At 40.2% G+C, this 14,912-nt stretch overlaps 1 protein-coding gene across 3 annotated transcripts in view; it reads right to left on the bottom strand.

Annotated features, from left to right (window-relative positions):
- cdk7 (cyclin-dependent kinase 7) overlaps nt 1–10,444 on the bottom strand; it is a 38,273-nt gene extending 27,829 nt beyond the window's left edge. The window contains exons 1-3 of one of the 3 annotated variants that reach the window (XM_067982645.1): nt 10,331–10,444; nt 7,144–7,203; nt 5,017–5,050 (exon numbers count right to left, since the gene is read on the bottom strand). In XM_067982645.1, the coding sequence (XP_067838746.1) occupies nt 5,017–5,050; nt 7,144–7,203; nt 10,331–10,396 (160 nt within the window). In that variant the 5' untranslated portion in view covers nt 10,397–10,444. Of the gene's footprint in view, nt 1–5,016; nt 5,051–5,202; nt 5,312–7,143; nt 7,204–10,330 lie in introns of those variants that run through there. The other 2 variants (XM_067982644.1, XM_067982647.1) reach the window with 2 other exon arrangements.
- Between the last annotated feature and the right edge of the window lie 4,468 nt (nt 10,445–14,912).

Genomic DNA, 14,912 nt, shown 5'->3' with positions numbered 1-14,912 from the left:
ATTTTCACTATGTGCTCACATCACTTCAGAGGACGATTAATATCCGTTACGTCAAACACTTTTGCAACAGACTAAGCTACCAAACAGTTTTATTCACAGATAGTCATTTCCAGAAGCAAACACCAACAGCGAGTTGAAGGAATCAGTCCAAATGACAGAAACTTTAAACCAATTTATGAAAGTGTTAAATGGACAACCTGTCAGCTGAGTTCCCTTGATTGGCTTAATTTACACATTCTTCTTAAAAGAACCGACAAGTGCTTCTTGAAGAGAGGGACAGCCACCCAATCTTTAACAGTTACAGTCTTTTTAGAATTACATTAGAGCTTCTTCCAATAGAGCTAAATCTTGCCACCACATCTGTGGCAGCTGTGTTAACTGACTGGTACATTAAAAGTTCCTGTGAAATATAGTTTTGTCTTTCAGAATTCAGTCAGCTAGACAAAGATACTCAACTCTGAAAATGGACAGCAGATTCTGTAAAACATACACAAAAACATGTGATGGCAACGTGTGGTGTCTGCCCCTAGGTTATCCTGATTAGATTATAGGAACATAGTAACAGGAGTAGGCCATTCAGCCCCTCGTGCATGCTCCGCCATTTGATAAGATCATGGCTGATCTGTGATCTAACTCCATATAACTGCCTTTGGCCCATATCCCTTAATACCTTTGGTTGCCAAAAAGCTATCTATCTCACATTTAAATTTAGCAATTGAGCTAGTATCAATTGCCGTTTGCAGAAGAGAGTTCCAAACTTCTACCACCCTTTGTGTGTAGAAATGTTTTCTAATCTCACTCCTAAAAGGTCTGGCTCTAATTTTTAGACTGTGCCCCCTACTCCTAGAATCCCCAACCAGCGAAAATAGTTTTTCTCTATCCACCCTATCTGTTCCCCTTAATATCTTATAAACTTCAATCAGATCACCCCTTAACCTTCTAAACTCTAGAGAATACAACCCCAATTTGTGTAATCTCTCCTCGTAACTTAACCCTTGAAGTCCGGGTATCATTCTAGTAAACCTACGCTGCACTCCCTCCGAGGCCAATATGTCCTTCCAAAGATGCGGTGCCCAGAACTGCTCACAGTACTCCAGGTGCGGTCTAACCAGGGTTTTGTATAGCTTATGATGATTAATTGCCCAGCGATACATGATAATTATTTCTATCACTTGGGTGTGTTTGGTGACTGTTTATGTTTATCCAGAAGTGTACTTTTCTTAGTAATCAAGCATATTGACTGGCTTTTTCCTAATTATTTTGTGCAGAACCAAAAGAACCGAATCATTTTCCCTGGATGCAGTTACAGATCATGTTATTTTTCTTATAAGAACCTATTTTTAAAGTAAAAAAGTTTAAACAGTACAGGGAAAAAACAATTAAAAAATATTAAAACATTTTGTGACTGGAAACATCTGATCTCTAACCTGTTACAGTCACTTCCACATCTAGTATGATCCTTGTAAGAATAACATTTGTATTATATACATATTACTACCTCCAATGTAAAAACGCTGATAACACTGTAATTTGACATTTCCTTTTCTGTCTACAAAAGAAGTCTTTGGTAGATAGTAACATTGAACTTGTAAAACTAGTTTTTTTCATTCATTCATCTGACGAAGGAGATAATCTCCGAAAGCTTGTGATTTTAAAATAAATTTGTTGGACTATAACCTGGTGTTGTAAGATTCCTTACATTTGTCCACCCCAGTCCATCACCGGCATCTCCACATCTTGTAAAACTAGAACAGAATCACTGGAGAAGTTCAATATTGAACCAAATCCAATACCATACTCTGCATTCCAGTTTTCAGCGTCATCGCCACAGCTTGAAAAATTAACCAATTTGCAATAAATTCAATGTGTAAACTTCATATTAAGTGGAAAATAGGATTGTACTAGCAGGGGGAGGTTGAAACAACATTTAAGGATAGGAGCATAATCTCACTAACACGATAAGATTCAGTAAATTTGTACACAATTTTATAAATCTATTTCAATATTTATGTTGGGTTTAAAGTAAAAACAAAATTGCTCAGTTGAATCTGAACTGCAAAAATATAGTGTGGTTCTGAATTTTAATCTGTTAAAAATAAGGGATATGGCAGGTTATAAATTCATAAAATGAACAATTCTGGGAGAAGGAGGAGGCTAGCTTAAGTGTCCATATATGGCTAACATTTTTTGTACACCAAAAGAGTTTGTGTGTTAACCAATACAAGTTATTAAAGTGTTATGTGATCATATTTTTAGCAGCTGACATCGTCAGATTACTAATTTTTAATGTAACTGAAAGGAAATTATTTTTGTAATGTGTTTTGGATATTTTTCTGAATTGAACCAATTATGTTTGGTTAGTTTTGGGTACAATTATACTGATTTTTTTTTTAGTCATACATGAACAAATGTGACTAAAAAGGCACTGTGTAAACTTCTCTCAAACAGAAAGATTCTCAGTTACTGCCACGTGTCAGAAGTTTGGAGCTATTGTTACATTCTAGGTTTTTCCCAACATTTGCTCATTTTCACGGCTTGATGGCGGTATAGATAAGCAGACTAGTCCCTTATGAACCAAAACCTACATCTTTAATTGCAGTTATGTATGGGTTAGTGTGCCCAAATCACTTACTGGAGACTACGTGGGATGCCACCATGTTCTCCAAATCACTTTTGATGACGGAAAATAATACATTACCAATGCATTAAAATTAAAACTACTTGCTCAAATTTATTTACAGGTGAATTATACAGAAGCAAAAATATAAAGCAAGATACTAACTCAGTAAAACAATCAAACTTGCACAATATTTGAACTGTGAACCATACTGGTCTCCATATTATAAAAGGGATAAAGAGGCTCAGGAGAAGGTGCAAAAAAGATTTACTAGGATACCAGAACTGAGAGGTTATACCTATCAGGAAAGATTGAGCAGGCTGGGGCTCTTTTCTCTAGAAAAGAGAAGGCTGAGTCAGGGTGACCTGATAGAGGTCTTTAAGATTATGAAAGGGTTTGATAAGGTAGACGTGGAGAAGATGTTTCCACTTGCGGAGGAGACCAGAACTAGAGGCCACAAATTCAAGATAGTCATTAATAAATCCAATAGGGAATTCAGGAGAAATTTCTTTACCCAGAGAGTGGTTAGAATGTAGAACTCGCTACCACAAGGAGTAGTTGAGGTGACTAGCATAGATGCATTTAAGGGAAAGCTAGATAAATGCATGAGGGAGAAAGGAATAGAAGGATATGCTGATAGGATTAGATGAAGTAGGGAGGGAGGCGGCTCGTGTGGAGCATAAAAACCGGCATGGACCTGTTGGGTTGAATGGCCTGTTTCTGTGCTCTAGTTTTGATGTTTTAAAAAAAAGACAGAATCTGTGTCCCTTGCAGTTCTTTCAGTAAGTTCCTGAAAACATGGCCTATTGTGGTAAATTACATGGGAACAATCCCTCACAAAGCCCTTATTGGCAATATAGAAGCATGGCAAAAAGGGAATTGAAGACCCCAAACAAGTCTGTGGTGTGTAAAGTATATTTTTCTTTGAAGGACAAAGAATTTTGCAAGACAATTAAAACGTTAACCATTTAACACTTAGGTGGGCAAAGTGCAAATGGAGATTTGTGGGCAGCCTACGAGTTTGTTTTGGACATCATTAGTTGCTGGGAACCACAACCCCATCTGTGTGGTTGAAATGGAATCAGCATCTGAAATACACCTGATCTTCCAAAAGCTAATTGGCAATCAAGTCATACTGGGGCTTTGACCCAGACACACAGTCTGCACCAGTCATTAGAGTTTTCCAACGAAGCTGACAACACTAAAACTATCAGCTTCCAACAAATTGCCTCCGCCACATTCCAAAAATAAGATAACTTCTAAGGTGGTCTTCCTCACTCACCAACCATTGCACAGACAACTGTAGTAAATTCGGGGTTAGATTTCAAGATTTCAAGACAGCCAAGTTTTGTAAGGATTTTTAATTTCCAAGAACTTGCTGCCTCAGTCCCCAAGGTTGGCACCATTATCCTTAACCACAATGGCATATTCCACAGCTCCACCTTCCTCTTGCAAATAGTGTATACAATTATGCAGGCAACTTCCTCGCACTCAACTCCATCCCTCTCCCCGGCCACTGTCTGAGGCTGAACCAGACTATTTGCAACCTTGGCGTCCTGTTTGACCCTGAGCTGAGCTTCCGACCCCAAATCTGCAGCATCACCAAGACCGGCTATTTCTGTAATCTCTGTAACATCGCCCGCCTCCACCCCTGCCTCAGCTCATCTGCTGCTGAAACCCTCATCCATGCCTTTGTTACTTCTAGACTCGACTATTCCAATGCTCTCCTGACCCTCCTCCCACCTTGAACCCCACGTAAATTTGAGCTCATCCAAAACTCTGCTGCCCGTATCCTAATTCGCACCAAGTCCCATTCTCCCATTACCCCTGTGCTCACTGACCTACATTGGCTCCAGGTCCACCTCGATTTTAAAATTCTCATCCTTGTTTTCAAATCCTTCCATGGGTTCCCCTTGCCTATCTCTATAACCTCCTCCAGCCCTACAACCCTCCGAGGTCTCTGTGCTCCTCCAATTCTGGCCTCTTGTGCATCCCTGATTTTATTTGCTCCACCATTGGCAGCCGTGCCTTCAGCTGCCTAGGCCCTAAGCTCAGGAATTCCCTCCCTAACCCCCTCCGTCTCTCTTTCCTCCTTTAAGATGCTGCTTAAAACCTACCTCTTTGACCAGGCTTTTGGTCACCTGTCCTAATATCTCTTTATGTAGCTTGGTGTCAAATTTTGTTTGATAATCGCTCCTGTGAAGCACCTTAGGTCGTTTTACTACATTAAAGGCGCTATATAAATGCAAGTTGTTGTCTGTTACTATACTAAAAGTGTCTTAGAGATCCACAAGGCTACCATTCCCTTACTGAAATCAAATGTAGTTATTTGGACAATTCCTCTGCACATTCTAATAGGACCTCAGATTCTGAATCAATTAGGCTACTCCACTACTCACCATCTTTAGCTTCTGATCTGTGACCGACCTTAATCTGAAAAGAAAGTAAATACAGGAGTAGAAAATGAAGTGTATTTAAGCAGAGTAAATATTTCAATTGTAACATCACAATATTACTGACAAATTAATGGTGTTTATAATATGAAACCAGCCCTCTATGAAAATTGCATTTTCTGAAGGCTGTACCTGTGGCTTTTCCAAATTTATTAGGATGCCCAGTTGTGTGAATATTTATACTGTTTCTAGGATAGACTCCAGGTGGCACTCCCAGACAAACCAATCTTCAAGGCTGGAGTACACGCAAACCCCTCAAGGAGCAGATATGCAGCCAATACCAAGAGAAAAGTTCTGTAAACAAAATATGTTTTGGAATAGAAGTCAGGCTGAAAAGCAATATCGTGGACTGGTAGCACTTGAAACCATAAAAGCATTCTACAAATTATCTATATTTTTCCCCCAGTTCTTAAGTGTAATAAACTCGGAGGGGGTGAGGTGAAAAGCTTCTTGCAGGGTGGAAAGTCTGCACACAAGATTCTTAGTTCATTTATTGCTCGTTTCTCATGATGTCACCTGGAAATTCTAGTTGGAGCATTAAGGATTAAAATAGTTTATTGCATCTCTTTGGTCCCCAGAATTGGGGTTATTATTGTTCAGAATACTTTGTGGCTAAACACATCAAACGAATTTGCTCCCTGGATCTGGCTCTGCTCCCTGTTTGGAGCTCCATATTCCAATTCCTCCACTCCAAAGTGCAGCAGCTCAGTAGATTGGTCATTACCCTTCAATTGTCTTACTGCTATTGGGAGTGTAGTTTCAGATGGGTTCTGAAGATGCCCATGTCTGGGCTCCTTGAATTAGGTCAATAAGAAATGGTACACACAGCTGGTCAGAATGCAGTGAGAACAGGGAATCTCATCGTGTCTAACCCTGTAAGTCTATGTAATGGTTTCAAAACGATTATGCAAAAAGCTACATTAGAATCACCAAACTATTCAACGTCTCAAAAGCTTACAGCAACTTCTGGTCTCTATCAGCAGAGTCAGGCTGCATAAAAATACAGGGAACTAAGCAAAGTTCACCAATTTTGGGACCCTATTCTCCTTCTTCTCCCCCTATTGAAAAAAAATTCAACAATGTCTGAAATATGGCCCTGCTTTGGTATCAGACTAATTTTATTATAGATTTAAAAACAGATTCTAGTACAGAACATCGTCACATCTAGTGCTCCAACTAAGCACTGTCACTAAGCAATATGCAGGATTTGGTTTCTCTATCTGGGATACCGTCCTGGAGTATTTGAAATATTTGTTTCTTCACTTTTCTGGAAAATTACAGTATAAAGCTGCAGAATTTAAACCAGGAACTTCAAAAAATGGACAAGGGACTAACCCTCAAATTACAGACTTGTAAGCCTTACTACAATTGTGGGCAAAGTGTTCAAGATTTTGGTGAAGGATAGGATAAGAAATCATCTTGGGAGGACAGGGTTTGATTAGAGAGAGCCAACACAGGTTCAAAAGGGACATGTTACATCTGACCAACTTAACTGGAGGTTGCAGATCTGTGAATAAGGGTGAGGCAGAGGATGTTATCTACCTAGATTTCAGGAAGGCATTTGACACTGTCACACAGAACAGACTGATTCATAAAGTATATGTCTATGGGAGAGATGCAAAAAGCTAGGCCAGATTGATACATGGCTAGAAGGTAGACGGCAGAGGCTGATGGCGCATGAGGAGGTATCAGTTGCCATGAGGCCCACAGCAGTCTGTGCTGGGCTGCTGTTATTTACAATTTTTATAAAATGACAGAGGACAGAATATTGTCCGAAATGTTTATGTTTGGAGATAACACCAAATTGGGCACAGTAACCAATGGGTGAAAATTCAAAGGGATCTGGGAAGACTTGGCCAATGGACAGAGAGGTGGCAAATGGAATTCAACATAGTTAAGTACAATCACGAGATTAGGCAGCAGTGTGAATCCAAAGTACACATTAAATGATAGTGTGCCTCATTATTGAGGGTTTGCAGTTCGCCTTTGAAAACTGTAAATACTGCTCTGTCTTTACCAAAAGTATTAGATGTGTATTTCTTCAAAAAATAATCTGATGAAAGCCACGCTTACCTTCTTTATGGCAACAATGTTGTCGGTGTTCTTGTCTTTTGCCTTATATACAGTGGCAAACTAAAAATTGAAAACAGAAAAATTTACTGTACCATTTAGGTTGGGGGAAAAAAACAAACTGTAGGCACAGCTGCCAAAAACAGCCTAAAATTTAAGGCATCTGAACTGCAAATTAAGTGGATTTTATCATCTCTCCCTTCTTGCATGTCTGCATCTATATAAATTTCAGTTACTCATGACAATGTAATCTTCAAAACTGTCCATTATATATAAGGGAACATTATTACCGTGCATCTGATTGTTGGTTTTCATCATGGCAAATAGAATCATTTGTTTGACCAACACAACAATGAGTTGCTTCTACTTTTCACACCCAACACACATGGAAAACAAGTACTTCATAGATACAGTTAAAAATAAATAGGAAAAAAGCTATATAAGGGGGATTGGAAAGACAGATCGCAGACAAGCCCTATGAAGTTCCAGACAGAAGTGAGTTGAGATGAGGCACAGCAGCAATGAGACCTGGAATACAAAAGGAAGGAAATGGAAATACCACCATTTTTTAATTAGTTTAATTCTACTGGTAATCTAGACTTTCCAATTCACACATAATAGAATCCAAAAGCTGTGCAGTGATGTGGGAAATGCAGTCTAGAAATAGAGTTCAGCAGCTAAAGTAGTGAAAGCAAGTAGAGAAGATTTTCATATTTTATGAACTGTCTTGGTCCTATTTATGACCAACATATTCATATTGTGCTATACTCCAGTGAGTTACTGAGCTTGTGCTTTGCTTTGATGCCACGAGACTTAAAATGACAATACTGGGCCTCACAGTAAAATTCTATGGTAACTTCTTACAGTTATGATGTGCATACATTGCTTCACAGAAATCATTCAGCTTATATCACAAGTATGCAGGATGCTTTTGCAGGATATATTTCTCTAATCCTCTCCCCTCAAAAAGGCATCAATTCCTTGCTGGGTTACGATTACATAGGGATCAGTTGCCCCATGGTGTTTTGCCCAAGTCTTGACAGTGGATATTGCTAGGATACTTAACAGCAGGAGGCATCACATGCAAGTTCGGTCCTGTCTTCATCTGCTGTCTACAATGCACACTTCCAGTGTAGTTTGGTGAAGTGATTCGAAGTGGGAATCCTGGATGATTTTCCCCTCCATAAGTCAGGAAAGCTGAGGCTAATCATAATGCCCATTCTGCTACCCTGAGTGAGATCAACTAATTTAACAGACTAGGGATTGAATTTGGATCTTTCTAGTCTGCTTGGCTCAGTTACTCACAGGTAAACTGATGTAGCATTTAAAGGAATTTTTGGTTGGACAACATATTTTCTGAATGTCTTTCCTTTCATACCTGGATAACAAGTTTAGAGCTAATTTTTATCTTCATCTAAACAGCATATTAACAACAGGAAAATTCTATATTCTAAAAAGTTTCATATTTTCTATTTCTACATTCCTATAAAAATAGGATATTTGTGTCCCCATATTTTTAGTTTTTCAATTTTGCACAAATGTAGTTTTAATCAGAAATATCAATATTACATTTTGTCAATATTAATTGATATTATGACACTTTTCCCCTGATGACATCAAGAAAGTTGAACACTGAAAATGATTTTAAAAAAACATTGAAGGAGAAGGGGTGTACTTTCAAAGCAAAAGTATCGCCACACAGTCTAGGTAATTCCTACCTTAGACACATTTCTGGTCTTCTAGACTCATCAAGGGAGCCATTCAGATGACATCAGCACTTGGACCCATCAACAGCATTTAAACAGGGAAGAAAGCACATTGATATCTCTGCCTGGAAACTCCTGTATCACCCAAAGTACCCACAGCATGGATTGCATTGAGAGCAGCATCATTTTTAAATAAGTGTTGGATTTGTCAAAATTTACAAATGAAACTAAATCCCTACTGGATCATGAATATGACTTGCAATACTACCTTACAATCCAAAGTAACGACATGGCTATTGTTGTCTCAAGTGCTGCACAGCTGTCTTGCACACCCATGCAGTGGTTTTTCCATCATCTATGTTGACTATTGCACAGGATTCAGCTGAAGAAACTTGGTATGGGGAGAAGAAAATTACTGTTTATGGAGTGTTTTTATACCCTTCCCATTTCCTTCCAAGCCCTGACACATTTGGAATAGAGTTCCCAGTTAGCCAGCTGCACAGGATCTTGCTTATGTGGCCATTCTTCATGTTAGCCTAGATAATTACCATCAGCTGGCTATTTGACAATGGAGAGCATCAAAGTCAAGTCCCATCTTGTCCCTCACCCCACATCCGCTGAGGTAAGGGTTATTGGAGAGCAATCAGGGATAGGAACCTTAGCTGATTTTTAACCGTCCTCATTTAGCGACTGTGAGGCTAATTGTAATGCTCCTTTCATCGCTGTGGGTGAGATCAGCATAAACCAAGCATCTAAATTGGGAAGCTTTCAGTTCAGTAACACACCATGCCGTATGTTTACATACCAAGTCATCAAAGCAACCTTCAGGCAGAGTTTTCAAATTTCTTCAGTTGGTTTCCACATACCTGCTGAGATGTCAAAGCAAAACCCGTGCACACAGTTCTCCTGATGGCTCAAAAATGGATTTGGGAGTGCAATTTGAATACCCATCAGTGACTAGGGCTCCAAGTTCACCAACAACTCTGATCTACATCTGAGTCAATTCAGAGCCCTGGCAGAGTTGGGGAGTTCACAATCTTTATCATTCCAAAGGAATATTAAAATGAATGTTGGACATATGATTCAAACTCCGGTATTTAGATGTTAGGTATTGTAGTCAGGTTGTTTGGATTCCACTTTTAAATCCCCATTCAACTATTTAATTGTGTATTTAAAATATTGGCTACAAAAATAGAATTATGTTTCTTTATAGAGTTTTCATTGCACTGGTTACATTGTTCCCCGGATGTTGTTAAAACAGAAATGAATGAAACCCACAATATTTTGCTTGGAATTGAATAAACTCCCAGTTTTAAAACAAAATGCCATTATAAGCCATGGGAAATCTAACAATCTCCTGCACTCAGCCTCCCCCATCAGTATCAAACACCCCAGTCTGAGACCTGCACCCGGGCGCTCCATTGCTAAGGGCTGTGTTTAAATATTTGCAGGATGCAGGAGCTGGGAAAGGCGAGAGTTCTCACCTGTCCCTCTCCCAGGAAATCGAGCTTCTCGTAGCGCTTCGCCCTGGACCTGACATCCACCGCCATCACTCCTAGAAACGGTAGAAACCTCACACGATAACTTCCGACCCAGACCACTCGTCACTTCCGGATTCTGGTAGTGGAGAGACTCTGAGGCCTCACCAGAAACCAAGATGGCTGCCTAGCAACATCTCCACATCATAGCAACAGCAGTGAAGTAATCAGCTCAACTCACCAATCAAAATAATCAAGACAACCTACCCGAGGCAAAGGGAACAGCTCCACGCTGCTGGTTGGTACAGTCTATAAATGCATTAAAAAGTAGATACAGAGCTCTCCACCTCAAGGGAAATGTTTGGAGTGAAGAATTATGATCAAAAACAGCACTGCAGATTTCAAACCTATTTAAAAATATGGGATAAAAACAGAAAATGCTGGAGAAGCTCAGCAAGTCAGGCAGCATCTGTGGAGAAAGAAACCAGAGTTAACGTTTCTGGTCGAAGACCTTTCGTCAGAACTGCATATGTGATGTCTTTACTTTTCAAGGTGGGATTCCTCAAAATCGTAATTTGAAACCAAAGTGAGTAAAGGAAAGGAAAGTACTTTGCATTTATATAGCACCATTCAGGACGTCCCAAAGAGCTTTACAACCAATTAAGTACTCTTGTGCATTCCCGATTTCCTTCACCCTGCCATTGGCGGCCATGCTTTCAGCTGTTTAGGCGCTAAGCTCTGGAATGCCCTCCCTAAACCTCTCCGCCTCTCCTTGTTTAAGACGCTCCTTAAAACCTACCTCTTTGACCAAATTTTTGATCACCTGTCCTAATAGCTGCTTGATCTAGGTAGAGAGGCAAGAGTTGAATGTCAGAGGAGAGGTGAGAGTAGCTGCCCTCAATATCAATACAGTATGGTACCAAGGAGCCTTAGCAAAACTGATGTTAATGGGGCTTAATGGGAAACCCTGACACATGGGAAAATGGTTGTCAGAGGGCAATCATTGCAGCCCCTGGATAGTTCCTCAGAGCAGCGTTATTGCGCCAGCTATCATCTTTAGCAACCACCTTCTTTAGCAACCATGTAACTGCTATTTCCTTAATGTAAACAAACATTCAGAGTTTAGCACAGATTTCACACCTTATGAACTCGTCCATATGAAATTGGCAATGAAGGCCTGGTGTATTCTGGTCTTTAAAGAAGGTTGTTTTTAAAGCTTGTATGACAGGATTTTCTTTATGGCATTTTTGATGGGATATTTGATAACTGGATTTCTAATTGCTTGATTTTTGTTGGCAAGATTTTTAATTTCTACAATCAAAAATCAGAATATGGTAATTCCTATGGCTATTTCTTTCTCTTGTGTTCTTTGGAAACATTAGAAGAGGATGTAAGAAGAGATGCAAGACAGATTCTCCTGCACCAGAGGTGGACTTCCCACATCAGCTCTTCCTGCACAGCTACGTGTATAGATCCAGGCACACCTCTACGACAATGTCCAAAGACAACTGCTTTCACAGATTCTACTTCATCAGGAAGGCATTGATGTAGCTGTGCTGTGTGCTAGAACCTGACCTAAACAAGGTCACTGCAGCCCTGAATTTTTATTCCTCCACCTCATTCCTAGCTACCTCAGGTGATAACAGCAATATCAATCAATCTGCAGTGCACAGATTCACTGATGTGTTGTTCGCCAGGGCAATCACTTTACCCATTAAAAACTAGCAGCACATGAGCACACAGCAATTTTTCCACATCGCAGGATTCCCCAAAGTCTATAGCATTATTCGTGGCACCCCTGTGGCCACCTGGACCCCTACACACAATCCTATGGGTTTCATGAACTGCGAGAGGTACCATTCCATCATTGTCCAGGCATAGAGGATCACACTTGTTGATGCCCAATTCCCAGGCAGGAGTTACAGTTCCTTCATTTTAAGGCAGTCCTCTGTGTTTGGGTTAGTTGAAGGAGAAGCCAAATTGAAAGGATGACTCCTAGGAGATCAAGACTTCCGTAGGCCTAGTTCATAACACTATAATGACAGCCGAGACAAAGATCCAACAAGATGTACGTAGCCATCAGGATCATAATTGAGTGCACTATAAGCAGCTTGAAGCAGTGATTCAGAATATAAGACACCTCTATCAGTATCTCCAGGATTATCATTATCTGCTGCATGCTGCTCAATTTTGTCATCCAGAGAGGAGGAGGTGGTGGCAGCCAGAGGAGCTGATGATGAGGATGAGGATGATCATGATGAGCATTTATGAGAGATACCTGGAGTGGGCTTTTGGTTAGGATAGTGGAGGCAAACACTGGAGTAATGCAAGATGCAGTTGGATGCTACAGTACAGGGGTGGGTGGATGGTTGTATCTTTCCATGGAAGGCTAAGCTAGATGTGCCAAATAGCCTCCCTCATCTACACTTATATTTGTGGAGAATGTTCTGTGGCCCTCCTATTCTGTAGTTTTGCTCCCTCCTCTTTATGCAGCTTTGTCATGCCTAGTAGTTATGATAAAAGTTTGAAGACTACATACAGTGAGAACCAAGTGCCTATCCTGCAACACAGCAGATGTAAGTAAATGAACATGCACCAAGGTTGTGTTGGAATTCGCATGTGGGCTTATCTTTGCTGATGACAATGTGGCAATAGTTTCAGTTCGATATTTCAGCTAAAAGGATTGCCCAGCTGCAATGTGAATCTAGAAAATTTGTCTGACTTCTTTGCACAAGACCTCGGTCAAGGTGTAACAGCTTTAAAAGAAACTTTTTGTAGCATGCACATTTTGACCGTCTGCTTTGTGTAGGAAAATGCTGGGTAGTTTTATCTTGGCAGACTTTCTGAGGCTGGCATTCTTTCCCACCTGCTCCCAGGTCCTTTGAACGTGGGCCATCACCTTGTCCCACCGAGCCTGGATGGCTTTTCTGTCAAGAGTGTGCGCTTCAGTGCCAAAAAGAGTGATCTTTCTTTGGCCAATTTCTTAAAGGAACAGCTCCACGATTGCACCAATGAATGCTGGGTTCTTTGCTGAACCATTACTTCCCTGCAATTGATTTGCTTCCAATTCTCTTGCTGCTGAAGAAACAACCCTATAAGTGGCAGCTGCAGCACCTTTATGAACTGTAACATACCCCATCCAGTCCAAGAGATCGCAGTTAATATATGATAGGCCTAGCCCAGCTATCTGGCAGCTCCTAATCTAATTTACGCGTGCACTAGAACTAGGAAAATCTACTCTACATATTTTTAAAAGCTCATTAGTATTAACACCTTCTTTTAATCAAAAAGAGCTTAAAATGAGAGGAAGTAATACCAGAGAGGAACTTGCATGGTTAGAAACCAAAGTGAAGCCTCCTAAGGATTTTCTCAATTGTGTAGTGTGTGGGGGATGACGACAGCAATCAGGAGTGGGAACTCCAGCTGGTTTTCCCCAGTAGAGCCCCTACTAGCCTATCTGAGATTAGCTGATTCAGCACAGATTGAGGATCAAACCTGGGACTTTCCTGATCAGTATAGCTCAGCCACACACTGACCCATTGAGGGAGCCTTCGAAAAGGTTTTATCTAAACCTTTTAAAAAAGGTGCTTTTAGCAATTAATTGTTGGAGTCTTTCACACTGCCATATTGTATTTCCCTCAAGCGGGCTTCTGTACTGTAATCACTTATGCATCATGAACTCAGTTTTTGTTTCACTGCTCGAATGATTACTTGCTTTCATATTAAGCAACTAGCATGATGGTTGATAACTGGTGAAATGCAATAAATCCTCTTGATTCAAGCAAAGCTAATTGTGAGAGGCTAGTGTCTGGAATTTTCAGTTCTCCTAGCAACTTTGAAATAGTCAGCTTTTTGAGGGCACATCTGTCTGTGCAAGATAAATAAAATCTAATGTATTACTACAAGACTGCATAAAACATAGAATTTAGAATATACATAATTTATTTCATAATTTGTCTCCAGATCACTGAATATAAACAATACAAACACCTCAACAGGAATTACAGAACCTCTTTGACCCCTGCTAAAGACTAACTTATAATCTTTACAAGTGTTTGTCATCCTTTTGTAAGTTTTTCTGTTCTGGAACATCTCCTCACCCCTCTACATCCATAATGTACCTTTGTCTGCAGTCATGTGTGGGAGGTAGCCTGTTCTTCGATCTCTGTCAATGTGATACTGAACCAGTTGTGTAAAAGGAGTCTAGATTGATTCATCCTCCAGCATTTCTCCTTTGATGTGGAGAATTCTTTCAACTCCCCAGATGGATGAAAAGAAATGCTATTAATAAGTAGAAACAACAGGTGTTTTGTGTGATCAAGTTTAGATCTAAGAGAGAACTCAAACAACCACCGTAGAGGGCCCCAATCATTCCTTCCAGGTGAAACAGTTTGTACTTTGAATTTGGTGTATTGTGTTCACTGCGGTCTCCTCTACATTGGGGAGACCAACCGCAGATTGGGTGATCGCTTTGCTGATTACCTGCGTTCAGGCTGCATGTGTAACCCTGACCTGCCAGTTGATTGCCATTTTAAGTCCCTGTCCCAATCCCCCTCTGACCTCTCTGGCCTTAACCTTCTATACTCTT

The sequence above is a fragment of the Heptranchias perlo genome, chromosome 4, assembly GCF_035084215.1.
Source record: "Heptranchias perlo isolate sHepPer1 chromosome 4, sHepPer1.hap1, whole genome shotgun sequence".
In the NCBI taxonomy this organism is placed as follows: domain Eukaryota; kingdom Metazoa; phylum Chordata; class Chondrichthyes; order Hexanchiformes; family Hexanchidae; genus Heptranchias; species Heptranchias perlo.
Note: the sequence above shows the minus strand (reverse complement) of the source record. Positions and strands in the feature narration are given on the sequence as shown.